The sequence below is a fragment of the Periplaneta americana genome, chromosome 15, assembly GCF_040183065.1.
Source record: "Periplaneta americana isolate PAMFEO1 chromosome 15, P.americana_PAMFEO1_priV1, whole genome shotgun sequence".
NCBI lineage: Eukaryota > Metazoa > Arthropoda > Insecta > Blattodea > Blattidae > Periplaneta > Periplaneta americana.
Window position 1 is genome coordinate 65,287,750 of NC_091131.1, and position 26,998 is coordinate 65,314,747.

At 36.8% G+C, this 26,998-nt stretch overlaps 2 protein-coding genes across 2 annotated transcripts in view; one reads left to right on the forward strand and one right to left on the reverse strand.

Moving 5' to 3' along the window:
- The window catches only part of Orc4 (origin recognition complex subunit 4), a 15,215-nt gene extending 3,196 nt beyond the window's left edge, over positions 1–12,019 (reverse strand). Inside the window, exons 1-5 of the mRNA XM_069847465.1 lie at positions 11,604–12,019; positions 9,889–10,063; positions 7,653–7,804; positions 4,915–5,340; positions 44–196 (exon numbers count right to left, since the gene is read on the reverse strand). Of these exons, the coding sequence (XP_069703566.1) occupies positions 44–196; positions 4,915–5,340; positions 7,653–7,804; positions 9,889–10,063; positions 11,604–11,816 (1,119 nt within the window). The 5' untranslated portion in view covers positions 11,817–12,019. The remainder of the gene's footprint in view (positions 1–43; positions 197–4,914; positions 5,341–7,652; positions 7,805–9,888; positions 10,064–11,603) is intronic.
- Positions 12,020–12,046: 27 nt separating this feature from the next.
- mdlc (RING finger protein mdlc) lies at positions 12,047–24,403 on the forward strand. Its single transcript, XM_069847467.1, has 7 exons — positions 12,047–12,197; positions 15,052–15,125; positions 15,202–15,405; positions 16,368–16,472; positions 19,929–20,040; positions 20,121–20,310; positions 21,621–24,403. The coding sequence occupies exons 1-7, from the start codon at positions 12,062–12,064 to the stop codon at positions 21,796–21,798; spliced, it is 999 nt and encodes a 332-aa protein (XP_069703568.1). The 5' UTR covers positions 12,047–12,061; the 3' UTR covers positions 21,799–24,403.
- Positions 24,404–26,998: the final 2,595 nt, after the last annotated feature.

The following is a 26,998-nucleotide window of genomic DNA, read 5'->3' on the forward strand; positions in this document are numbered from 1 at the left end:
CTTGAAGTGTTCGGAAAGCCTTAAACATAATGGCTGCTCTTACCTTGAGATGCTCGAAAGCTTTGAGTACAACAGGTCTCTCCACACTATGCACTGTGGCATTCTGACTAGCAAATTTGAGGTAGCGCCGGTACACCATCTCAAAGTTGAGGGGCTCACCCTCATAGATCTCAGTGTGATGCTTCATTGCAATCACCTATGCAGACAGTAAAGGAAAGAGGAATTAGTTTAACAAGTTACACATCAAATCATAGTCTTCCTCATTTAAAATATTAGCTGACAATAGCTCCACACAGAAAGTGTATGACATGTTTGTGAACACAGTAAATATTAGAAATTAACAGAATTTAGCTGTTCAAAACCACTTTGTTTCTAATATTGTACTTGTGGAGAGCATATAGTATTCCAGCACATAGGAGTTTCAGCACCTATGCTCCATCCTGACATCAAATAAATTTATTTTATCACATAATTGTAGTTTAGTCAACTATCCAAAGAGAGGTTTGACCCTCATAAGCCAGGATTTCTAAGCAAAATGCATATTCTTTTCCACACTTTTAAAGGTAAGCAGAAGGGTTATACTTCGTAAGACACACCTAGATAAGCAGTTTTAATTGTTTGTTAGTGCTTATAAATGCTTATTTTGCAGGAAAACGTTTTTGCTTACTTATTTTACGATTTTTAACTATAGTCCCGACGCTGTTATTTCCGGCGTGATTCCGCCTCTTAGATTTCGTCTTAGAAAGTGAAGGCTCTATAAAGTCTAGGTAGGTAGTATCATTCGCCATTTTTGTTCTTATGTTGCCGAGCTACCATACGAGGAATCTATTTGCCACACCATTAAACATTATCATGTCGTAGCTCCTATGATAATAAATCAAACGCAATGTAATTCAGCAAATAATTGAGCGGCAAATAACGTCTTCGTGTGCTTTCTGCAAACGCCAATGAAGGAGCTAAAATGGCAGGCGATTATATTAAGTACTTATCGAGCCTTAAGAAATGAATCAGCGAATCACAAGACGCACACGTTTAAATGTAGCCGACCTGCAACGCAATTGGCTGCTGGAAATTAGAGCGATGGGACTATAATCTGAAATATTATATAATTTTTTTTTTCGTTTTATTTTTATGTTAAAATTAATTGTTATTGGGGGATTAATGACTTTAAATTATTGGGGATTTTGTGGATCATATGTTTTAATAATTGCTCATAGTTTATGTTCTTCTGGTTTATTTTGCTTGGCTAATATTTCTAGCATATTTAACCCAAAACTGTAATTTTTAAAAAAGTACCTATTTCACTCCTAGCCGTCATTTATCACTGTTTCCCTCTTTTTTTGACTAATAAAGAATTAACTTCAGTCGAATGCATAAGAAAGCAATGCTAGGGTATGACCCAGGATGTTGTGAAATAATACTGCGTAGTTCTAAATAGGAGAGAACACTGGGATTCCCTGTCAAGCCCTTGTGACTAGGCAGGTCAATCGGTTATCGGAATGATGTCATGTGCATGGATGGTGAATCCTCGAGTTCCAAGCTGCAGTGTGCAAGTTGTGCAACACGCGTTGGTTCAATTAGGTGTGTGTGATTTCTCGCTGTTGTAGTTAAGAAATGCTACTCACAACAACCTCTCAATCACTATTCTATGAAAAAAACAATTTATCATATTTCTATGTATTCGTTTTTGCTTATTTTCACCATTTTCGTGCTTATTTTACTGTTTCTGTGTATTCGTTTTTGCTTATTTTCACCATTTTCGTGCTTATTTGCTTGCTTATTTTACTGTTTGATTGTGCTTAGAAATCCGGGCTTTACTCATAAGTAACACCAATAATGTATTACTCGTAAGGCAACTAAGCCAGGAGACAATGGGGTAGGTGGCCAATCACAAAATTATGACAGCAAAATGTAACAATACTTGCTCCACATCTAAGAACGTAGTAATATCATTGTGATGAATACTGTAAAGTATTCTTCTCAGCTATCTGCGCTTGTACAAATTGTTAATAATATCCATTTCAATCTTATTCGTTAACATTTTACCAAAAATGTAACAGAATACAGTTAAATTTTGGTTTGATTAGCCTGATTACACAGTTCTGAAACCTTAATCAGTTTTTAAAGTTTACTCATAATTCTTTCTAATGGTATTCTCTGCCCTAAATTTATGATGTGAAACAAATGATGTTTTTTGAGATTTATGAATCAAGTGAATAGATTAAAGGCAAATGATCTCTTCTAGCTCTCAAGCCTATATTTACAGTTTCCTGTGCAGTCAAAAAATTAGCAAAGAATATAACCTGTCGGTCCATTGCAGACATAAAATATTCACATAACACATTCTGATTCTCTATTATGTGAAATAAATTGCACTGAGACTCTTACGGGACTAAAACGAAAATCAAAACAATATTAGGATGAGTATTTTCCGGCTAGAGGGCCGTGGTCTGTCGGTGTTACAACAAAATACGCATCCTATCAACGCCAGCCGTGAAAGCCTATATTCCAAAACAATATTATCAGCATTCATTATACTCAATACTTCTGTATATAAAGCCTCTTTCTCTCACATCCATATTTACTTGTAAGCCATATAGTCACATACTGCAGTATAGGTTTGAAAGGGAACAGACTCGACAACAGTACATTTACTGACATGAATGCACGTTATTTTCAAAATTGTGCATAAAGATAATTGCATATAAACCATACAATGATTTAATTTTTATAGAAACTGAATGTATGTAAAGATTAATGTTTTGGTCCTAATAACCATTGTTACCATAGGAGAAACTGAATGTATGTAATCTTAGTTTTGCAGAAATAAACTTTTCTGTCATTATTGAGACACTAAAATAAATGAAGAAAATACAAATTGATTTAGATAGTACTCGTATCAATTACTTTCTCTAATATGACAATTACTATGGGCAAGTTTGTAAATTCAGCGAGATAAAATCCAATGAATTCAATCGATGTAGTCATGACATCAGCAAATAATAAGGTGGATCAGTGTTTTTCGTTTAATTAACGAATGATGCTATTGTTTGAAATCTATATCACTGTATATTATTATGATGTACCGAAGTACATATGATATTTCCGTGCAGATATTCTGCGTCATCATATGATGAAAGACGAGTGGAACGGAGAAAAATTCTCTCCGGCACCAGGATTTGAACCTGGGTTTTCAGCTCTACGTGCTGATGCTCTATCCACTAAGCCACACCGGATTCCCATCCTGATATCGGATCGAATCCTCTCAGTTTAAGTTCCACCTCTTGGGTTCCCTCATGCATTCCCTCATAGATGTAGGCTATGACAGTGGGACCATGTCCACACACATGTGCAGAGGTGCACTCGTTATGAGTTATTAAGTGGCCAGGATCCGACGGAATAAGTGCTGTCTTAAATCACTAAGTGATTATTTGCATATCATATATTATTATGATGTACCGAAGTACATATGATATTTCCATGCAGATATTCTGCATCAACATATGATGAAAGACGAGTGGAACGGAGAAAAATTCTCTCTGGCACCAGGATTTGAACCTGGGTTTTCAGCTCTACGTGCTGATGCTCTATCCACTAAGCCACACCGGATTCCCATCCTGATATCGGATCGAATCCTCTCAGTTTAAGTTCCACCTCTTGGGTTCCCTCATGCATTCCCTCATAGATGTAGGCTATGACAGTGGGACCACGTCCACACACATGTGCAGAGGTGCACTCGTTATGAGTTATTAAGTGGCCAGGATCCGACGGAATAAGTGCTGTCTTAAATCACTAAGTGATTATTTGCATATCATATATTATTATGATGTACCGAAGTACATATGATATTTCCGTGCAGATATTCTGCGTCATCATATGATGAAAGACAAGTGGAACGGAGAAAAATTCTCTCTGGCACCGGGATTTGAACCCAGGTTTTCAGCTCTACATGCTGATGCTCTATCCACTAAGCCACACCGGATTCCCATCCCGATGTCGGATCGAATCCTCTCAGTTTAAGTTCCACCCCTTGGGTTCCCTCTAGTGGCCTACCCTCATGCACTGCGTCATAGATGTAGGCTATGACAGTGGGACCATGTCCACACACATGTGCAGAGGTGCACTTGTTATGAGTTACTATAGTCTGACAACTTCAAGTGAAACCCCGTAAAACACGCCAACTTCTGGAATCTCTCTCTTTCTTTCTTCTCTCTCCCTTGCTCCTCGTCATTCAGTCACCAATCACCACGTAAATATCTGAGAGGGTGTGTGTGGGCATCGCGACCAATAGAAGAACCACTCTCCAGTATTACCACAATAACGGATTCTTCATTTTTGCCTCGACTGTCAGCTAGGAAGGTTCCATTATGCTAGCATTGCAGGCAACTAGTCAACCTTTTAATGCTTTTGTTAGCAGGTTTGACAAACTGTGAGTGGACCTGCAAGTACATAGTGCATAGTGCTCTGTCCCTTCCCCCCGTGCTTTCTCACTTGCTCCTCCCCAAGACAGCCATCGCTCACATAGTAACTCGGTCAGGGTTTCAGTTCGATTTGTCAATCTATAAGTGGCAAGATCTGACAGAATAAGCGCAGTCTTAAATCACTAAGTGATTATTTGCATATCATATATTATTATGATGAACTGAAGTACATATGATATTTCCGTGCAGATATTCTGCGTCATCATATGATGAAAGACGAGTGGACTGGAGAAAAATTCTCTCCGGCACGGGATTTGAACCCAGGTTTTCAGCTCTACGTGCTGATGCTCTATCCACTAAGCCACACCGGATTCCCATCCCGATGTCGGGTCGAATCCTCTCAGTTTAAGTTCCACCTCTTGGGTTCCCTTTAGTGGACATGGTGCCACTGTCATACATCATAGACTGTCATACACGACTGGAATGTACCCACCAGACAAAGTTCGAGCACTGAAAGACCTTCCAGCATCGCGACCTTGGCGTCCCTTGTCCAGTGACTCAGCACTTGTGTAAAGTCCTCTGTGGTGAGACAGGTATGTGTGGGACTGAGACGTGACACCAGCATCAACAGAAAGAAGCGCAGGGCACGCTCACTGGCATCAAGCTGATGAAGACGTGTCAGAGCTTCCCGCACAGAGTCCTCAGCACACAGTGTCTGCACCTCACTGTTCCAGCAGTGCACCAGCACAGCATCAGCATCATCACTGTTGAGGCTCAACAGCTGCAGCGTTCTCTGCAAGTGTGACTCTGTGCGGGGAAACAGAAACACCTGGCGATGTGAGAAACGGGACTTGACACGTTTCTCGAGCAACTCTGTCACATCCAGTCGACATGTCACACCTACCACACACAGAGGTGCCTAGATAAACAGAGAAGAGCACATTGTTCTTTTTCTTTCCATTAAAGTACGGTATAAAAAGTTTGACACTGTAATTGCTTAGAAACGAACACACAAAAAATACACAAAGAGAAACATTATGACAACACAAAGAGAAAAATTATAACCATGTTAAGGGGAGAGGACAGTTAAATTTTCATCCCCCCCCCCCCCAACTGATGCACAATTTTCATTTTTTGTATGTAGAAATGTCATACAGCTGCAACAACTTAAACTCGAGGTTAGTTTTTGAAAAAAATAAATAAATAAAATAAATTTTGGAGGGAGAAAAACAACATACAGTAAATCATTAAAATGGACATAACTCAGATATTTTTAAAGACCAATTATAAAAAAAAAAGATGAAATCTTACTCTTAAAAGCACGTTCTGTGTAAAAAGAAAATCATTCAAATCCTTCAACTGGTTTAAAAGAAAAATTGGCATTTATGTCTCAGGGTTTTCAATTTTCTTTTCTAAAATATTTTATTAAAATTATATGTTCCCTAGAGTTTCCTTAATCTGTCTTAAAATTTGGAATGGATAGCTTTAAAAGTTGATGAGATACAGAGCAAAATGGAGTTGCTGTATTTTATAATAGATTTAGACCAACTTCTTACCTTAAATTGATTTTCGCATCCAAGAAAATTTGGTGGAGGAGATGTGGTAAGTTATTACCTACTTATAAATGCCCTTTATAGAACATGGAGATTCACTGTCGCCCTTACATAAGCCTGTCGTCAGTTCCTATCCTGAGCAAGATTAATCCAGTCCCTATCATCATATCCCACCTCCTTCACATCCATTTTAATATTATCCTCCCATCTACGTCTCGGCATATGGAGTCGGATTTTAAGATTTTCATAACACAGTGTTGGGAAAAGTCATTCTCTTTCCAGAACTTTTCCAGTGCTCCAGTTCCAAGAAAGTATTAGTTTCAAAGAACAGTTCCGAATTAACAGCAAGCGTTTGACAACGTAATAGTCACCAAAATATTTTATTGTTTCGTAATTAGTTCCATTTCCAAAAATCTTGGACCATAATGCAATTCAAACCACAACAGCTGTTATAGTCAGGTGATTGATATTACTACAGTGTATGAATACAAGGACAACTAAATTGTAGATTTCCTATAAAACTCTACAGATTAAGATGCTAGGCGCTAAAGTACGTAAAAAAAAATATCGCTGAGTTTAACTGTGGATATAGATTCCACGAATAAGGGAGGATTATTGTACCCAGCTTTTTTTTATATCTACGAAAGCAATGTTAAGGACAGTGATCGCCAAAAGCTGTGTCGCGACACATGCCCCTGTGTCCACTCAAGTGTAACCATGACATCATATCCCCTCTCTCTGTTTACAGCCATCACTTTGATATAAGTAAAGACATATTTTATCAGCTGCGAACGTACGCATGTAATGTTACAAGTGTGTAGGATAATATGTTTCGATGTCTTTTCGAAAACAGATATTGAGTAAAAACTTAATTTTAAGGAGCATGGAAGGAAAAGTATTTATTTTGTGCAGATGGCAAAAATATGAGGTACTTAATTTGTTGTAAAATTTTAAATGAAGCATAAAAGAACTATGTACGTTGTCATTATTTTTCTTGTTATGAAGACTACCACGCCCTTACTTGTAACTTGAATAATAAACGAACAATAAAAAGTAACGGCTTCTATGTCTTAATCAGGGTAAAATACATAGACTTTTTTTGACGTATGTAGTGTAATTTGTATATTTCATTAATAAATAAACAATAAAAGGTATTGGCTTCTATGTTTTAATTGGTGTAAAATACTTCCACGTTTTTTTTTCTACATATGAGCGTAATTTGAATATTTCATTAATAAATAAACAATAAAAAATATCGGCATCTATGTCTTAATCGGAGTAAAATATTTCAACGTTTTTTTAAAGTAGGCCTATGTAGTGTAATTTACAACTTCGTGACCAGCCTGGTACGTTTTTCTAATTTCAAATTACTGCTGATGTAAAGTACACGCTCTTTCTATGTTAAATAATAAAATAAATTTATGTTATTTTATTAATAATACAAAAATAATTAATAGGATAAAAAATTAACATGGAAAAAAGTTAATAAGTACAAGAATATTATATAGCTTTTGTTTTTTGGTCACAGTCCGTCTCTGCACTATTATTCACTGCATTATCTGAGGAGATACCCACTCCACCCCTCTCCCTGCAATAGTGGTGTGCGGGTTGCATTTCTATTACGTCACAATTTCGTAGTGTTTGGCAACCACTGGTTAAGGACATATTGCCCACTAACCTGTGCCGACTGTGCCACATCAAACAGGTTGTAGAGGAGTGTCTGGTTGTGGTGACCGCAAAACAGGTCAAACTCCTCCAGCACAAACACCACGGCTTTTGACTCACTTTTACTGCCAGACTGCAAACACTGCAGCAGGAAGCTCAGGTTTTCTGTAAGCAGCAAGAGGAGAGGGCAATGAAGACTGTCGGCTGATGAAGAGTCAACAGAAGGCCGGAAATGAAGATAAAGGGAAAAGAAGAGAAAGGTCGAACGGTAAGGGAAGCACTGAAAATGAGAAGCAAAGAGAGACTGAGAAGCAAAGATGTAATAGTTAAGAAAATGGTGTGTAGGTAGTGAAAAAAGTGGCAAAGAATATTGAAAAGAAAAAAATGATAAAGAGTGAGAAAATCATGTTATAAAGGTTTGAAGTCTACAAATATAGTGTAAAGCTAATAATTGAAATAATGAAGTGATGTAAGAAGTAAAGTGAGCTTGGCGTTTGAAGTAACCATGATACATGACAGTAAGATCTAAGAATAGGAAGGAAAGGTTGAAACAGCTGGAATAGTTGGTGTAGTGAAAATTGAGTCTGAAATAAATAGTAAACATAGTGTGAGGAATAAGGAATTGGATTTAGATTTGAATAGGTTTTGAGAGATAAACAGTGTCAGATGAGTAAATTACGAAATAGACGAAGTGATAAGAGAAAAGAAAGGACATGGAAGGACACAATATAGAACAATGGAAGATAAGTGCTTGAGTTGTTTAAATTATGTAACTTGTATTCTTCACCTGACATAATTAGAGTCAACGCCAATTCGGAAGGTGGTTGTCTGCTACCGTTTGCGTCGAGAGAGACAGATAGAGAGAGCAAGGCAGCGTACAACATTGCCACATCGTACTTCACGAGCACGTGCGATACAAATAGCGCAGGAGAGAATTTAAGTTATCAAAAGACAATAATGACCTTAGCCGTTGATTACTGTAAGCATGACACCAAACAAATCCTCTTTCCTTCACTAACAATATTCTTTGCACAGTTCTCAAGCCCACACCACATGCTTCTGCAGTCGTTTCTTGCATGTTGGCAACGTTGCTGCCAGCATCAAGATGGCCGGCAGCATTCTGCTCGTTAACGTTTTTAAAATAATTATACACCTTAAACATCATTTTCCGCGCCTGCTTGTGTAATACTTGTCTTTTTACAGTCTCTTCTTCCATTTATTTACCTTACATACACACAGTAAATGTTACTTTTACTTATTCAATGTATTGAAACACTCGCACGTGAACAAACGAACTCGGGAAGTGCATGTTATAGACTGATTCTGATTGGTTCTACTGTACAAGCTTGTGACGTCACATACCAGAAATGCTACGGTGCATATAGAAGCTAACCGCCTTCCGAAATGCCGTCTAGTCTAGAAACATAAAATCCAGATGTTTGAGATGGGCAGGGTATGTAGCACATATGGATGAATCCAGAAATGCATATAGAGTGTTAGTTGGGAGGCTGGAGGGAAAAAGACCTTTGGGGAGGCCGAGATGTAGATGGGAGGATAATACTAAAATGGATTTGAAGGAGGTGTGATAAGATGGTAGGGACTGGATTAACCTTGGTCAGGATAGGGACTGATGGTGGGCTTATGTGAGGGCGGCAATAAACCTCCGGGTTCTGTAAAAGCCATTTGTAAGTAAGTAAGTAAAGTGTAATGGTAGTAAATTAATTAGTGAAGTGGTGTAAATAGCAAAGTGAGAGAGAAGTATGAATTTAGGAAAATAAGAAATCTAGTATCAGGTGGGATAGAGAATACGAAAAAAGACTTTTTATGGCATATGAGTATAGCAAGTAATAGATAGAAACGGTAATGGAAAGTATGGATTGTGAAAATAGAGTTTGAAAGAAATAGTAAATGTAATAGTAAAATTAGTTTTAGATAGGTTTTAGAACAATATATAGTGTCAAATGAAAAAAGTGCGAAATAGATGAAGTGATAAATAAAAGAATGGACACAGAAGAACACAGCATTGAATAAAGGAAGGTAAGTGCATGAGTAGTCCATTAAATTTAAAGCAGTATAAGATGTAAGTGATGTACGTAGTGTAAGAATGGGAATGCTGGCAGGAATACAGCAATGTGAAGGGCCAGAAGGACCAAAAAATCATATTATATATCATACCAAGTAAGCAGCAAGATGTGCCTGTAGTACTACTTTCCCAAGTTATAAGGCGCATCTTGTAAGCTAATGCTTACCTGCAAATGATCCAAATGACCTGTTGCCTACAGCATTCTCTAGGTGTAGCTGCCTTGTGGCATCCTTGAGAGCAAGTCTGTCATCTGTGTGCATCAGCCCATTTAGTTGCACCAGCACTCCCTGACTATCAAATGCCCCCTCATTTCTCAGTTCATTCAACACACTGCCCAGCAGCTGTGAAAAAATGAGAAATCTAAAAACCAGGTGACAGGCAACATTCTGCTGTCCAACATATGCTAAGAAAAAATAGATTAAAATTCAGGAATCAAGTAATTCAACTCGCTGTCTGCCAGTTGTAGAAGGAACAAGACTAGAAAGGAGAGCCAGACAAGACCCTACCTTGCGAATTGCAGTATGATTATTTAGTCCTGACAGTCGCCGGCAATGTGCGCCTGGGTCAGGCAAGTCCATCTGGTTACGCCAAGGGGTGTTTGGGTTAGTCAGTCACTTGTCTTCAGCAATTGGATGTCGTGCGTGGGGTAGAGCGGTGTGTTTCCAATACAGTTAAGCTGTAACTTACTGCATTACTTTACTGGCCGCTCACCTTTATCTCTACTCCAAAACTCTCCCCACTACTCCTATTACTTCCCCTCTTTCGCGTCATCGAGCTGTCAGGACTAAATAATCGGTCTGTACATGTACTCGTTCTGATTCTCATAGTCTCCACTCAATTGTCTATGAAAGAAAAAACAAAACTCAATAAGATGATCTAACAATAAGTAACAATGGAGTTGGACTTATTTGCAGAACTTCGTGATAGGATTTGAGTAGCCTATTTAGCACACTTTTGCTCTTGCATGTCAGGTCTTCAGTCTTTCTTGTATGGAATCAAACCACACCCAGAATGAGGACGTGAAGTGCTGAATTAGAAGTACGAGAGCATTAATGCATAAGATTAACAGTACCAGAGGTTGATCAGATGAGAAACATTAAGTAGGTCTATATAAATGATCAAGGAATGTTGGCAATAAACAGATTCCTCACTGACAATTATATCTTAAAATACTGAAAAGAGTAGATTTGTCTGCCTTTGTCGAATGCACATAATCATGCTTACACAAGGTTGAAATTTTGAAGTACTGGTAAGAGGGAAAGGAAGGAATCCGTGTTCTAAAATTTATCCGTGAAAAGTTATAAAACAGAGTAAAGTAAATGCAAAAACGTCATAAGGAACATCGACAGTTTATAAGAAATTACCATGTTATACCTAAACTCCGGTAGCCAGTTCAAGTTCACTGAAATCGTGCTATTTACCACTGGCAACATACTTATTTATACTGATATAACTTAGTGACCCTGTTAAAATTATATCCACTTAGGCTCTTAGCAAGGATGAAACTCCCTTCCGATATCTCCCCACATTACACACGTGAGAGAAGTAATTTTTTTAACAAAAAAAGCCGCCCTAAATAAGGGTTCGAATAGATCGGCCTACAATTTAACATTTCTGATGCAAGCAACGATTGATGCCCTTTAATTGGCAAAACTTCATTTCTCACACTAGTTTATTAAATCTTGTCGGACTGTAAAGAAAACAACTATCGCAATGTTCATATTTTACATGTTGTATTGTGACATTTTAATTTTCCTACAATTTTTTTCTATTGTTCTATTAAAATGATAGCTACAAAGCCGACATCAGTCCCGTGTGTGGTGTGGAGAGATATCGAAGATTGGCCTTAGTAAGTAATGATAAAGAATTCCGAAATCTTACCGCTGTCTTTCCACAACCTCGAGGTCCTATTATCAGTAAAGAATTACTCTCACCCATTTCGAGAGTCCTACGCAGTGTGTCCAGCAAATGAGTTCTTTCTTTTTCATAACCTCGAATACTCTTTTCTGGCAATAACAGCTTCTTTTTAATTGCACTTCTACACAAACTTAAACTATTTTCTAATGAAACCTGAGAACTTTTCCTTTTACCCATGACGATATTAAGGCATATTACACCACTTATTTGACAATGCGTTTCAGGATATAGAAAATGCTAACTGAAAGTCAACGGTGAAGCACTACAATGTGTACAAAATTAACATCGCTAGTAAATTTCATTCATTTGGATGTCACTCTATATAATTCGATTCAAATTGTAAACCCATTACACACACAAAAAGCACATGGACATATTTATTTTCTGGCGGCAAATACGATAGTTCAAAATTTAATCGAAAGATGCCGCTGAATGTCATACTTTATAATATGGAGGATAATATAGAAAAGGAAATGAAGGGATTCTCATTCTCGTTTAAAAAACGAAATATAAGAAATCATTCATCAAGAAAGAGAAAAGGAAGTGATGAAGAAGATAGTATGTATTGCAATAATTATAAGGACATTAAATGAAATAGTTGAGTTCCTGTCCGATGTCGAGAAAACCTAGTGATCAAGACCATGTTCTATAAATTCCTTCGTAAAATCTTGGATACAGTATTTTGTACCCAAGTACTTTATCGTTAAACGACTATGATTAAATGTTCCATGTAAACAGTTGTGTTTATCCTATTGTAATGTGACTAAGTGTTCAACTGAAAAATGAATGACCAAAGTACCGATACACAAAGAAAATTTAGAAGCATGGTTAGTATGCTTTGATTGTTGCATATACAGTAGGCCTGTTTAATGATAAAACTAGAGTCAACATTTCTGAGTATCGTGCTTAACTTATAATAGCTGGACGATCAGACCTTTGGCCTGTCACACAGGTGGTCCGGGTTCCCGTCCCAATCAAGCTTGGGAATTTTCATTTGAAAAAATCATACCGAGTAACACTTTTGGCAGACAAGGTCGGTGTTGTTTTTTCTCAGAGATTTCTCGATTGGAGTTTCCTGCTGAAAGCCTAAATACTCAGCGAACCTTAGTGTGGTCAGCTGGTGTGAACTGGGAATGCGTCTAGTTGCAGGATAAGCGTGTCTAATAGATTTTCAAGGTCGTAGGCGCTTGGTCATAATGATCCCCTTCCTATACAGTAGACCTACATCGTGCTTAATATTAGGCCCTACTAAATTAAACTGGTACCCTTGATTCTGAACGTATTGTCGCAGGAGGGTGTAGAGTATTATTACTTATTACTGGTACCTATTGCAAGCAACAGCATCCCAGTCTACATCGTGATACCTAGATTCTCGAGTATGAATACACAATCATGTTGCTCCTGCGTCGTCTGTCTATAGGTATTCTTGGGTAAACTAGATTCTCGAATACGAGTACACATTCTTGCAGCGGCTGTCTTTCTATTTGTAAGTACTCGTGGGCTTTACCCATATTGTGTTATATATGTGACAATGAGACGTCTGTTATATACTCGTCTCAGTCCACCCTTAATATCACGTTACAGGACGAAAAGCAAGGCACAGAACTTTATGTTTAAACTATTACTACAGTCTAGTATATACAGTTACGAAGCTCAATATGTAGTAAATATGCATCCATAGATAGTTGCTAACCACTAGGATCGCTAATATCGTCTCATTACAGACAATGCGAAATAGTACTGGCACAGTCTATTGTTCCTAGCACCCTCACAACTCAAGCTTCGTGACTATATACTAGACTGTGTAGTTGTGCTTCCATGTTGTTATGCATATAGTGTAGGATATATGTACAGCGCAAAATAGTTTTATTATTATCACAGGTTTTTTTACTTTTAATTGTGGCGCTAAAGAATTGATAATCTGTGAAAGATATTTAAAATTGTTGATAAGAATAGAGGGTAAAATGCAAGAATCAGTCGCTGTTTTTTCAGACCAACAGGAGATCGATGACACGATATATGACGTCATGCACGATGGCAATACTTCAAAATATTAATTTAATCAGGAGCTACCGTCCCTGATACCACAGCTTTTCTTTCTCCCACCCTATACCATTTCACTGCTTTCCCTTCCTCACATATTTTCTCTTACTTCTCTTTCTACTTAGCGTACTTTATTCTACTAACTACTTTATATTAAATTAGAATACCTGACAACTTTAAATACCCGGGATTCGATCCTAGGACATTTCGTTTAGTGAACCACTATTATAGCCATTACCTATGCTACGAATTCGTTGATGAACAAATTCTTAAAAATTACACTTACGCACAATTAACATCAAATACTTTCAAAGATATTAAACATATTACTTTATTATATAATAGAACTGAATTCATTCGTTTGCTATTAACCTTATTACAATTAATATGACAAATAGATCACAAATTAATTAACTTACTGGGTCAAGGTAGAGTATCCACCGGCCACTGAACGAATATTGCACACTTTTATCACTGCCAATGTGGCGCTATAAACCAATTTTCAACACTTTTATCATAGCCACAACACATTTCAATTCTTATTGTACTATAGTATATGGAATTATTACTACATTAACACATTTAATATCCTATCACAAGACATACACTGAATGAACTAAATGAAATTATTTTGAAAGTCGTCATATTTTCTTCCTGGAATTCGATCCACTTCCACTAGATGGCTACCGACACGAGTAGCAGAGTCGCCAATACATGCAAACAATATGATACTAAATGTGAGGAATGTTACTACAGGTGTGTAGTATTATGTGACATGTTAGGTTAGGTTAGATTAAATTAGATTAGATTAGGTGTGCATTATGTGACAGGTTAGGTTAAGTCAGATTAGATTAGGTGTGTATTATGTGATAGGTTAGGTTAGGTTTGATTGAGGTGTTCTATTCTGTGCTTGTGTTTTCAAAGGATACAGTGTTCTTTTAATAAGCCCATCTCAGTTCTTTTGTATAGCCTTTCATGATTATTCTATCTATGCTACTCCACAACCATGTGTTGTGATGCCATACTGCACTATCACCTCTGTAACTATTCTGCCTCGCTCTCCCCATCTCCAAGAAGATCCCGTCTGTATCACAGCCTGCTGAATATTGTGGTTAGGTTAAACGTGCGTTGAGCGACTTCCGCCGATTTTGGAATAGATACTGACGCACTTAGGTTAGGTTAGTTTAGGTTTTTATTATCCCGTCAAGATGAAGGTGAAAGTGATTGAGTGTGATTTTTTGTTTTCTATGTTGGCAGTTCAAGTGCGTCGGTGTCTATTCCAAAATCAGCGGAAGTCGCTCAACGCTCGTTTCACCTTGTGCTTACTCTATTCTGTGTGAGTTCCAATCATGTATCTCTTCTGTTGCAGAAAGCAGCGAGGATGAGACCACAGTTGTGAAGAAGGGCAAGCGTGTCGAAAAGGATAACCCACTAGTACAGAAGGTAATCAAGAATCGGTTGATTGTATGCTGTTTGACGTTGTGTGATGCTGTTCCCACTGACACTGTTGTTTGTACAGACCAACTCTTCACGGAAGCCCGAAGCCGAGGAGGCTGGTGATAGTAGCAGTAGTGACGATGATGTAATGGTGTCTTACCGGTCCAAGAGGACGACAGGGCGGGAAGGTCCATCTGACATGGGCGCCACTGCAGTGCTTGAGATTGAAACTGAAGTAGAGAAAGACGCGCAGGCCATCTTTGAGAATGCACTCCGCATAAACAAGGCAAGTGTTGGGTCTTCACTCTAAGGCAACATAATTACAAATCTTTTAATTGGAGGACGGAATCTCTTACAACTTATAATTAAAAATAATATCCACTACATGGTGTGCAAACATTTTCTTGTTTTGAATTCAGATTCCATCTTCGATGTTGATGACAGGTATTTCTTTTATTACGAGATTTATATTTAAAATTTGTTGAAGGATTCTTTCATTTTGGTCCACACCTGTGGAGTAACAGTCAGCACGTCTGGCCGCGAAACCAGGTGGCCCGGGTTCGAATCTCGGTCAGGGCAAGTTACCTGGTTGAGGTTTTTTCCGGGGTTTTCCCTCAACCCAATACGAGCAAATGCTGGGTAACTTTCAGTGCTGGACCCCGGACTCATTTCACGGCATTATCACCTTCATTTCATTCAGATGCTAAATAACCTAGATGTTGATACAGTGTCGTAAAATAACCCAATAAAATAAATTCTTTCATTTTTTGTTATACAGAGGTGGTCTAATGAACCCAGGTATGCCTTTGCTCTTTCAATAATAAAAATATAATATCTGTTCTTTCTGTTTTCACCTTTTATTCTGCTAATAATTCCATTGTTTCATTTTATTTTTAAAATATCTAATAATTATGCAACATATGTTTTGAAATGTACTGTAGTTTAGTATACTTATATATATATATATATATATATATATATATATATACACATATATACACATACATATACTTTTGTTATATTGATGAGCTAAAATATACAGATGAAATTATTAACTTTTTCAAGGCACATTTTTCAACAAACATTTTATTTAGGTCATATTTCTAGAAATATAATAAAAATATTAACGCCTTATAAATTTCTCATTTATATATGATTCCAATTTCCCTCTTCTTCCTTTGTTTATAGCTACATTCACATCTGGTTTGATCAATGTAGGCCTAATTGCATATCTGTCTTCCTATACAGGAACTGAAGGGAAAGGAGGACGACAAAATCTACCGTGGACTCAACAACTACGCACAGTATTATGAGAAGCGGGACACTGCCCAGGGCAATGCATCTAGTGGGATGGTAGGAAAAGCATGTGATATAATATCCTTGAGGTTTATTGTGGGGAGAGTATAGTGCATGACCTGAGTACTTCAATTTCTCATTTTCCCTATTATTACTAAGGCAGTCAGAGCGTGGTGCCGACCACACCACCTCATTCTAGTGCCGAGGTCATGGAAAGCATGGGGCTCTACCTCCATGCCCCCCAAGTGTCTTCATGGCATGTTACGGGGATACCTTTACCTTTACCTTTTACCTATTATTACTAGAATTCGAATTATGTTAGATTAAATACTGAAATATACATGCAAATATGCACAAAAATTTATCAAAATGTGCACTTCAAAAATGCAGTTATATTAATAAATTGTAATAGGATAAGCATTATGCCAAAGAATTTGTCGTATTCTTTGCTGCCACAGTATGTAATGAAAAGTAATTCAAATATTTTCCTCGATATATTCTTCTGGTAACTATTAATGTGGAAAGAAGTACTATCTCAATGAATCTGTGATGTAGTAATAAATCCGAATTTAAAGAAAAGCAAAACCCATGTTGAATCTTTCGTACACTACTTTTAACACTTGAATATAAATAATTGATTAAATGGCGATCTTACTCGTGTTAATTATGTAAGCCACACATGCTTACATAATTAATACGAGTAAGATCGCCATTTAATCAATTATTTAAAAGCAAAACCTTTAATAAGAGTGTGCACTATGTTGTAGGAACAAGAAAATAACCATATTTTTCCATAGACAAAAATGCATTTGTGTTCACAAATGAATGCAACTGAATATCACTTTTGTGTATATTATGTAACATGCATTCTCTATAATACTATAAATGTGGCTTGTACATATTACCGACTTTTGAAATGTCTCACTACTTTCAAAGTATCCTTAAATAAAGAATTACCTTACTGATACACTATTAGGATGAACAGCTTTTCCATGTATCAGGTGAAGAGAGAGGCACCATTGTTTGCACATTGCTCACAACAGAGGCATATGGATTTTTATTTTTAAGAATGATTAATTCTTAATGTCGAATTCAGTTATTTAGTATTTTCTGCCTTAGACTACTTTTTTCTTTCCTGGTCATTTACTTCCTTCAGAAAGAAAAAAAGTCCAATTTCTATCTGTGTAACACATTGCAAAGAAAACCACTTTCTTTTGTATCGTAATTGTGCATTGTGGAAATTGTAATGACTATAATAGTTCTCTAAATTTATCAATTTTTATTTTAGGGCTCATATGTCTTTAATGTATTGTACTGACCCCTCATATTTTCTACTTTGTCTCTTCGTGTTCTGCAGACACATCTGTTTGTAAAGAGGTATGTTTGTTGTTGAGAACTAGCTGGCTATTGAATTTTGCCAAGAGCTCTTTCACTCAGCAGTATAGTTCTAGTAAATGTCGAAAATGTATAGCATAGGACCCCTGTAATGGTCGGTATGGCAACATCTATATTTCCAATGACAATATTATCTTTGCCTCTGCTATTAAAGCAAACTTCATATTATGCTTGTCCACATGATTAAGTTTATGGATTTTTCGTGTGTGATTCCTCAAGTTTTAATTTTTGTTAAAAAATGAAATAAAAAACATTTAAAAAGCAGCGCAGAGTGTCAAGTGTTTTTTGTGAATGGAGCTTACAGTGTTTCTTCTCAACACAGTCATTCCCTTCATGTCCTTTGCCTTATGCTGGTTCAAAGGCATCTTTCCAACAAAAGTTCAGTTACAGTTTGGTGTACGATTAGAAGAAATGGCACTGATATGAATGCATTGTTGGAACATCCTTCTCCACTCGCACATGTCAGTTTAAGAAATAGTTGCGAATTCTATTCATTCGTATTTTGTCTGTTGTGATTAATATTACTGCAGGAGAGATAAATGGCAGGAGAGTCGTTTTAACTACAGAAAGGAAACTAGAAGTTATGAATTACAAAAGGATAAATCAACAGCAAAACTGCCATAAAATTATGGAATAGATGTGGAAACAGAAACTTAAAGAAAAGCTGACACAATATGCAAGCAGAGAGCTGATAATCAAATTGAACTGTTGAAGCACAAGCCTTTGAAAACTACGACTTGCACTGACCTAGATGAAGTTATGTACGTGCTTGTAATTGAAACAAAAGAGAGTAGGGTGAGTTCCCATGTCAGTCTCATGTGTGCCAAAAAAAGCAAGGGAATTTACAAAATTCTGAAGACTGAAGGGGAATGTGAATAGCAGTATGGAATTCGAGAAACTTCAATTCAAGATGAAAAACTGAATGCCAGCAATGGAGCATCTAATATCTCTTGTGTTAGATTTCCTAGTATAATAAAAATAGATGATACTATTTTTCTCCAGCAAATGTATATAAACACGGAGCCTGTAGGCCTACTTGATGTTTCTATTTGTCCATGTGTACTATAAGGATACAGTGATACAAAGTTATTCCATTAAAATTTTCAAATTAATTCTTTTCAGAGTCACCACGGCAGAGCAATGTCGATAGTCGACGTTACTTGCTGGCCACTAGTCACCGGGCCGTACCGAGCCGTTTCAAACAGAAGACAATCGAAATGATGGTAGTAAAATTCGCGACTATATTCTTAAATAAATCACTCTGTTAGTCAAGTGCAAGATTTATGCAGTACAACAACGATGTTTTGAATGCACTAAAAGAAAATGCTTATGTAGTAAGATCTTAAAGTAGGTTATGACAACGAAATAAAGAGGAAAAAGGTGTGATTCACGGAATATCATTTAAATAACGGAAAGTAAATTTCTGGTCAATGTTCACCAAAGCATTAAGTACATAATTATGACTATACTATATAACGTCTTTGATTATGAACATGTTGCAGCTTTATTTGTGGCCTAGAGAAAATACCTAGCCTCTTACGAAAAAAAAACTTTTAGGGGTCATGAAATTATTCACCGCTTTAATTATATTATCGTCTATCAATATTACGAAACAAAAACTGTCATAAAGGCCATGACCAACTAGAAACATCAATACCGAAGAGATAAATCCATTTGGCCGTGATAAAACAAAAGAAAATGCGAGAGAGATTTTAGTTCGAGATAAAATGGACACACAATTTTGATGACCATACTGTTTGTAACTGGAGATAGCTTGTAAGATCTGTCTTAATCTTCTATGTAGAAATGTCGTCCAAGCAAATTGGTGGTCCAGGGAAAAATCATTGCAATAGATGAGAGTAACAGTGGTGCTATCTCTCAGTAATGTTCAGAACGAAGGAGGTAGAGAGAAAAAGAAACAAATTTCTTCTTCTAACTACACTACAGACCAAAATCATGTTCTTATGTTGGCAACATTGTGTATGTATTTAAATTTGGTGGTAAACGTAACGGCACGGTTCAAAGCTACCGTGGTAATTCTCCAGTATAGCGGAGGTTTCTTTATGAAGATGAAAATCTGGATGTGAATTTGAATTAAGGTTTTATGATGTCTTGCAGGTTCGGAAAGGACCCATCAGAGCCCCAGCCAATCTGCGTGCCACTGTGAGGTGGGATTACCAACCTGATATCTGTAAAGACTACAAGGAGACAGGCTTCTGTGGCTTCGGAGGTGAGCACTGATGATAAGGAGATTGAATATCAGAACTGGTTTAGCATTGATTCTAATGTTCGCGTACATTCATTTTTCAGACAGTTGCAAGTTCTTGCACGATCGCTCTGACTACAAGTTCGGGTGGCAGCTAGAAAGGGAGATGCAGGAGGGGACATATGGCGAGACAGATAATGACCCACACCAATACGAGGTGGACTCTGATGGTGACGATCTGCCATTCAAGTGCTTTATCTGCAGGAACTCCTTCAAGGATCCTATTGTCACCAAGTGAGCATATGCATGGAGAATTGTGATGGGCTTATTGATGGGAAGCTATAATTTTTTTTTACTATGCACTATCCAACCTACATGGGTTGGATGAAAAGTAATGACAACAGTTCGATATTTCTGACATGGCTTTATTCACAAGGGTACAACATTTACATATCTTAAATATAGTCACCCCCCTTATTTATCACCTTTTGCCAAATGTTTGGAAGGCGTCGTAAACCATCAGCACGTCCATCTTTGTTGATGTTCCGTATTGACCGCCCTATAGCATGGATAAGTTCATCTCTGATATTGTACCAGGTCCCTCGCAGTGGTTTTTTCACTTTGGCGAAGAGATCATAATCGCATGGACTCATATCAGGTGAGTACGGAGGATGTTCCAGAATCTCTCATTGCCAGCAGCGCAAGAGGTCCTTGACAGCAGCAGCAGTATGACTCTTTGCATTGTCATGAAGAATGATGGGGTTCTGTACCCCCAAGTGTTGTTGTTTTCTCCTGAGGGCTGGACGAAGGTGGTGCTGCAGGAACCTGCAGTAGTAGTCCGCGTTTACCATCTGCCTTGGAGGTACAGCGTGGTGCAGTATTACCCCATCAATGTCATATGCCACAATGAACATCACCTTCACAGCACTTCCAACAAGGCCTTCCTGAAACGCTTTAACCCATCGTGCCACTGTGCGATATGGCAACGCTGCATCACCACATGCTTCACGCAGTCCCTGAAAACATTCTTGTGTACTACGACCTCGTGCCACTTCAATTTTGATCCAGGAATGTTGCTCTAGTTTTGTAAACATGATCTTAGGGCGCTCGCACTATCCCTATGAAAATCAATGTTCTACACACTGCAGTAGATTGACAGAGTACTGTCGCTGCTGGCTACACTAACTCATCTAACAGTCCTTGTTCATGTCCATACAGCTGGCAACTCTCGAACGCACCATCGTCACATGACAGCAGTGTTGCCATTACTTTTTATCCAACCTATGTATTTGCTTTCTTTCTGTGTTGTCTGCAGAGACGTTTGTTTGCAAACAATGAAGCTCAGGGTCAAGAAGAATCTTATCCAGGAACTGCAATTTTTACATTCGATAAATCTATGATATGTAACTTCCTAGCTTTATTTCCCTTACAAGCCTAATTCTGGTCACATTTATTGTGAAAGCCTAAATACGTATATAATCATTAAGACTATTATATACAAATCTAACTGAATTTTCCTCTCAATATTCTATTTTGTATGTACAAATTGTTTCTTTTTTTCCTCTACATTTTTACCTTTGTTTCACTGACTCGTGCTCTTGCAGGTGTAGACACTACTTCTGTGAGCGATGTGCCTTGGACCATTACAAGAAGTCAACACGCTGCTACATCTGCAACCAACAGACACATGGGGTTTTCAATCCAGCTAAGGATATCATTGCTAAAATGAAGTTAGAAGAAGGGAATGCCGATGTGCATCATTGTGATTCTGACTCCAACTGATGTAATAAATTTACTGTAAAATTATTTTCTAATACAAATAAAACATATTTCATTGTATATTAACATACAGAAAAAGTGGCCCCATCCCTTTAATGAGTGGTTTAATAAACATATAGGCAGGTCAGGTTCATTTTGAACATTTCAATTCCATGTGCTCAGTGTCTTACCTCTTTAATCAGATCTGACACTGTTCATCCAGTTCCATCCCTTTCCATAAGTTTTAGTGACCTTGTAGAAATCTTCTGAGTTTTTACAATAATGCTAGTAATTAGTGTATTGTGTTTCATATTTGAGCACTGGGAGACTACATCCTCGTGCGACCTGCAAGACCTGACTGACAAAATGGCCATTATATTTATCCTACAATTAGGCAACAGATTAATTATTTATGTGCTGTAAATCTAAAACACGCGACTCCCTGCTTTACTTCCTTTTTTAAGGAAGATATAACCTTTCAAAATCCAATGTGTTGCAGACAAACAATTGCTAGTTTCCAGTAACAAGTGTTTGATTGTTACGTCATTTAGCTTCTTGCTTTCCTTTATAAGTCTATTATGTCTCATGTTTTTGTTTCTCATACTTTGAAGTAATAATTTTGAATGACAGAATGTTTACAAATTCTTAAAGCTCACTGTATTCATAAGATGTAGAATGAAATGGAGTATTCTCGATTTCTAGGACATAGTATCATTTATAAATTCTGAATTCTCAGTTTCCCCTTCCTGTCATGAAGTGTGAAAAGGTTCCATCAACAGCTATATTGATCCACTGTTTGTTACGGTTTCCATTAACTGTATTTATTTCTCCTAAGAAATGCCTATAAATTCTGAATTCTCAGTTTCCCCTTCCTGTCATGAAGTGTGAAAAGGTTCCATCAACAGCTGTGTTTATCCACTGTTTGTTACGGTTTCCATTAACTGTATTTATTTCTCCTAAGAAATCTTATCTATCTAGTTATCTTTTCTTAATTCTTAGGAAAATATATTGTGCACAGTTTTGCTGAGTTATGTAAAGGAAAATATTAGAAACATGCATGAAGCATGTTTTAGGAGCTATCTGTTGTTAATATCTGCTTATTTTCTTCTTTTGAACTATATACAGATGATTTTTATTGATGAATTTTGAATCCTCTTTTTACCAGTGAATTTGCCATGTTGCTGTTCAAGTATTGTATGAAATGGAATCTGTTCCTTAATATATGTGAAGTTCTTATAATTTCCTGGCCTTTCAGATTTTCAAAATTCTTTGGCAACTTATTAGATATGATTGATTGTGTTGCTTACAGTCAGTGAAGGGAACTGTTTTGTTATAATTTGAGCATTTCGAAAGATTACTAGAGGTAGTACCGTATATGTTGCTTCAGCTTCTCAGTGAATATTATTTTACCTTTGTTATCTGGTACATAATGGTCAAATGCTTTGCAGAGTATTGTCCTACAGCTTTTAGTTTATGTCGATGTAACTTCGTCTTCATCCTCCTCCATGTTACCTTTTATTAACAATGGATAATGCTCTTTGTTTAATAATTATTTTTCAGTACTATGTATGCTATTGTTCAAAATGATTCTAACTAGAACCAGCAAGCAAAATTCGTGCTCACATCAAGCACAATTACTGTATCTGAGGATATTTTAAATTCAGAATTTAATTGAAAAATTACTGAGCTGGCAACTGTGTAACCTATGCGGTTTCATGCTCACCCACATGACAGTGAGTTCGAAAAGATCTATGTCACGCATAATAATGACATAGGTAATAAAAGTAGAAAGTTTGAATACTCAGGTTAATGCATGTCCATCACAGAGTGGCACAATCTCATCATTCCTGTTTGTGTCAGCAAAGTTATTTAGCGCTGTATTTTATGTTATTATTCTTATACATTTTATCATCTTATAAATAGTTTGTTTCTGAATTTAAACGAAAACTTTATTTAAATATAACTTATATAAAACTTTCAACTGAAAATAAGTTCTGTCTTTAAAAATACTATGAATATGGTGCTTTGAGCAAACATACATAAAACACATAAGTTTACTGAATCGTAGTTGAACAGAAATATACTTGTAAAGCCCTTAATATTATTTAAATAAAGGAATGAGATGTGCCATATTTATTGTATAACTATTGTATAAAGTTATGTAATTTGTTTTATGTTATACTAACATGGTAGGTAAGAAAAAAACCTTTTGACTACTTTAGCAGTAAATAGATATAAAGACAGATGTTGTCACTTTATTGCATAAAGTGTGCCACATGTCCGACTGCTTTTCGACTTATACTCTCTACTTTCAATCAGCAAGAGTCAGGAAAACAAATCGTACTCAAACATGGACATTAAATATATCAGGAATTGAGGTAACGAGAGCAATAGCTTCAAATGATTTCTGTTCATGACAAATGAGCTGCCATTCACATGATCCTTAAATAGTTTCTGACCAATTGTAAGAACTTTTAAAATGTGAGTTTATGACAGTGAATGAACAATTAAAAACCTTTCTAGACGTTGTTCGTTCTTATAGTATATTTCAAACAAACAGCTATTTAACAGATAAATATTTTTGTATAAATTCAAGTTAAATGGAATAATAAAAGTACATATTCTAATATGTTATACTATTTGATTTATTATGTTTGTACTTTCTGTGCCATGGTGTGGTCTAAGACAGTAGTCATCAGCACAGTGCACTTTCAGGCTAGCGTTTCGTACTCATGAGCACGCTAGTGCATTTGTGGCTGCTGGCGGACAGTGGCGGCTGATTGACTGAGGCAAGTGAGGCCGGGCCTCAGTCACTTGGCTTAATTGAAATCAAATTTTGTTTTTATGTAATGTATTAGTTATTTGAATGAAGCATATATCGCTGTAGAAGCATTTGAAAACTTTGTGATGTAGATAGACCTGTTTTGCAGTAAAATTTGTTCCTGAAGCCAGGATCGCTCGTGCCGGGTCTGGCTTGTGATGTATATAGACCTGTTTTGCAGTAAAGTTTTGTTCATGAGGCCAGGATTGCTCGTGCCGGGTCTGCTTCTGGATTTTCGTTTGTCTTCGCGGGCTTTTGACATTGCGCTTTAAACGTTGTAACTGAGGCACAATTCGTCTGGCCTGGTCAGATTTCACTCCTCTCAACCATGGGCCGGCCTCAAGGGTAGAGTGGGGTGGGAATAGGATGACTTGTCTTCCTAAATAGGCCATAAATAACAAACATTCCAGCTCTTTGGCAGGCAGAGACCCACACTATTCTCTCCTCTTATGTCTTAGTTTATGACTTAAGTGAGGGTGTTGTACTATTGTACTTCGTAGTACAGTAGTGAATCTGGGCCAATGTTATGTATTTCGGGAAAAAGAGAAAGAAATGCGAGAAATAATGCTGGTGTAGTTAATTCATTGTTAGAGTGTCCTTTTTCGAGAAGAAATAATATTGAAAGAAAGGAAGTTTTAAATAAAGAGAGAGCCGACCGAGATACCTACGACATCGCTGACAATTTTTCTGACAGATAATCTTAAAACGCGAGTTTCTATTGCATCCTGGTATGGGCAACATAAATGGTTAAGTCGTAATGTGGAGCAAAATAAACTTCTCTGTTGGCCTTGTTCGTTGCTGTCAAAGGAAAAAACTGAAAAGAAAAGAAAGAAAGAAAGGGGAATTTCAACACATAAAATGGGTTGCTTCATCACACTGAAACAATCACTGAAACTTGCAGCATAACAACTTATTTGGTGAGTGAAATTATTATTTTTCATTGGTAGTAGTAATAATAATAATAATAATAATAATAATAATAATAATAATACAGTAATAATGATATTAATAATATAACAACAATAATAATTAATATCATAAATAAACATTTTCTATCGGAGGCACTTAAACTAGTTGCATCTGGCCTCACCGAGGATTTGGATCACCGGCCGCTACTGCTGGCGGGTATGCAGTATTCCAGTGGCGGGGTTTCATTCATACCAGAAATTACGTCAGCAATAACAGTTTAATGAAAAACACAATGTTCACGTTTATTTGAAATCACCGTGATGATTTCTATGAGAATCTGCAGTTCTAACAGACATACGGAAGTCCATCAGGTGGAAATGCTCCTTTGTTAACTCGCTTAACGCAGAAACTAATAAAGATTTTGAATAGCAACCACTTTTAAAACTAATTTTCATTTTTTCAAAAAATTTCTCTTGCTTTGACCCCCTCATCTAAAGTGAAAAATAAAAAAGTTTGCTGCTTACCAAGTTTTGAAGATGTCAATGTCTATTTTGAACAGGTCACTTCGAATTTAGCGTTTTTTCTCACTTTTCTAAAAAAGATTTTGATTTCGAATTTTTTTCTGTGCTTTCTTTAGACATTTATCTATGAATCCTAAAAATTACAGCGTGATTGATAGACTAAAATAGGAGCTACGACATGATAATGTTTAATAGTGCTGCAAATAGCATCTTGTCTACAGCTACTGATTGCCCACACCAGCTACGGCAGTTTTCTCCCTCTCCCTTCTGCACCACGTGCATGTTCTGATACACTTCTTACCTGATACCCATTTCAGTAAGTGCTGACAACCACCGATCTAAGGCATCGTAGATTGACATGTGATATGGAATGAGTACTGGTTCGAGTTCTTCTGGGGCAAGAAATTAACGACTTTCAGCCAGTGTATGGGATATGTCCATTATGAGGAATTGGGGAAGTCAATGCATAAAATATTAAATCAATGTAACTTTTTTTTTCTGTATTGATATATACATCTTCACCAAGATTAGCCTATAACTCGATCTTTATTTCTCTGGCAACTGTATCAGCTGTTGACTTGTGCATAGGGACGTTGCGATAATATTGATGTAAGTAGGTATCGATACTTTATTTGCGATACTGACTATAATTGGATTCGATATTGCATTTTAGATATTTTACTTGTATCGATAGAAAAATAGCAATATTGAAATAAAAATATTGAAAGCAGCAAGACAAATCGGATTTGTAGTTTAACCATAATACGTTATTAGGAAGCATTTCTCAAGAAGAATGGTTCAAATAAAATGAATTCAGTATGGAATAAGTGGACTGTATTACACCAAGATATATCAATTCTGTTGGAATATTGGAATGCCATTCGTTTTCATCGATTTCGTAAACTGATCTTTTATTAGATATTCAGTATCGATACCAAGTATATCTTAAAATGCAGTATCACAACGTCCCACG

Bases quoted from the DNA above. Each gene is read 5' to 3' on its own strand.
- mdlc (XM_069847467.1), top strand. From the start codon at position 12,062: ATGCCGCTGAATGTCATACTTTATAATATGGAGGATAATATAGAAAAG. The intron at 16,473-19,928 runs GTAGGAAAAGCA...GATGTCTTGCAG, and splicing joins GCAATGCATCTAGTGGGATG to GTTCGGAAAGGACCCATCAG. The intron at 20,041-20,120 runs GTGAGCACTGAT...TTCATTTTTCAG, and splicing joins AGGCTTCTGTGGCTTCGGAG to ACAGTTGCAAGTTCTTGCAC.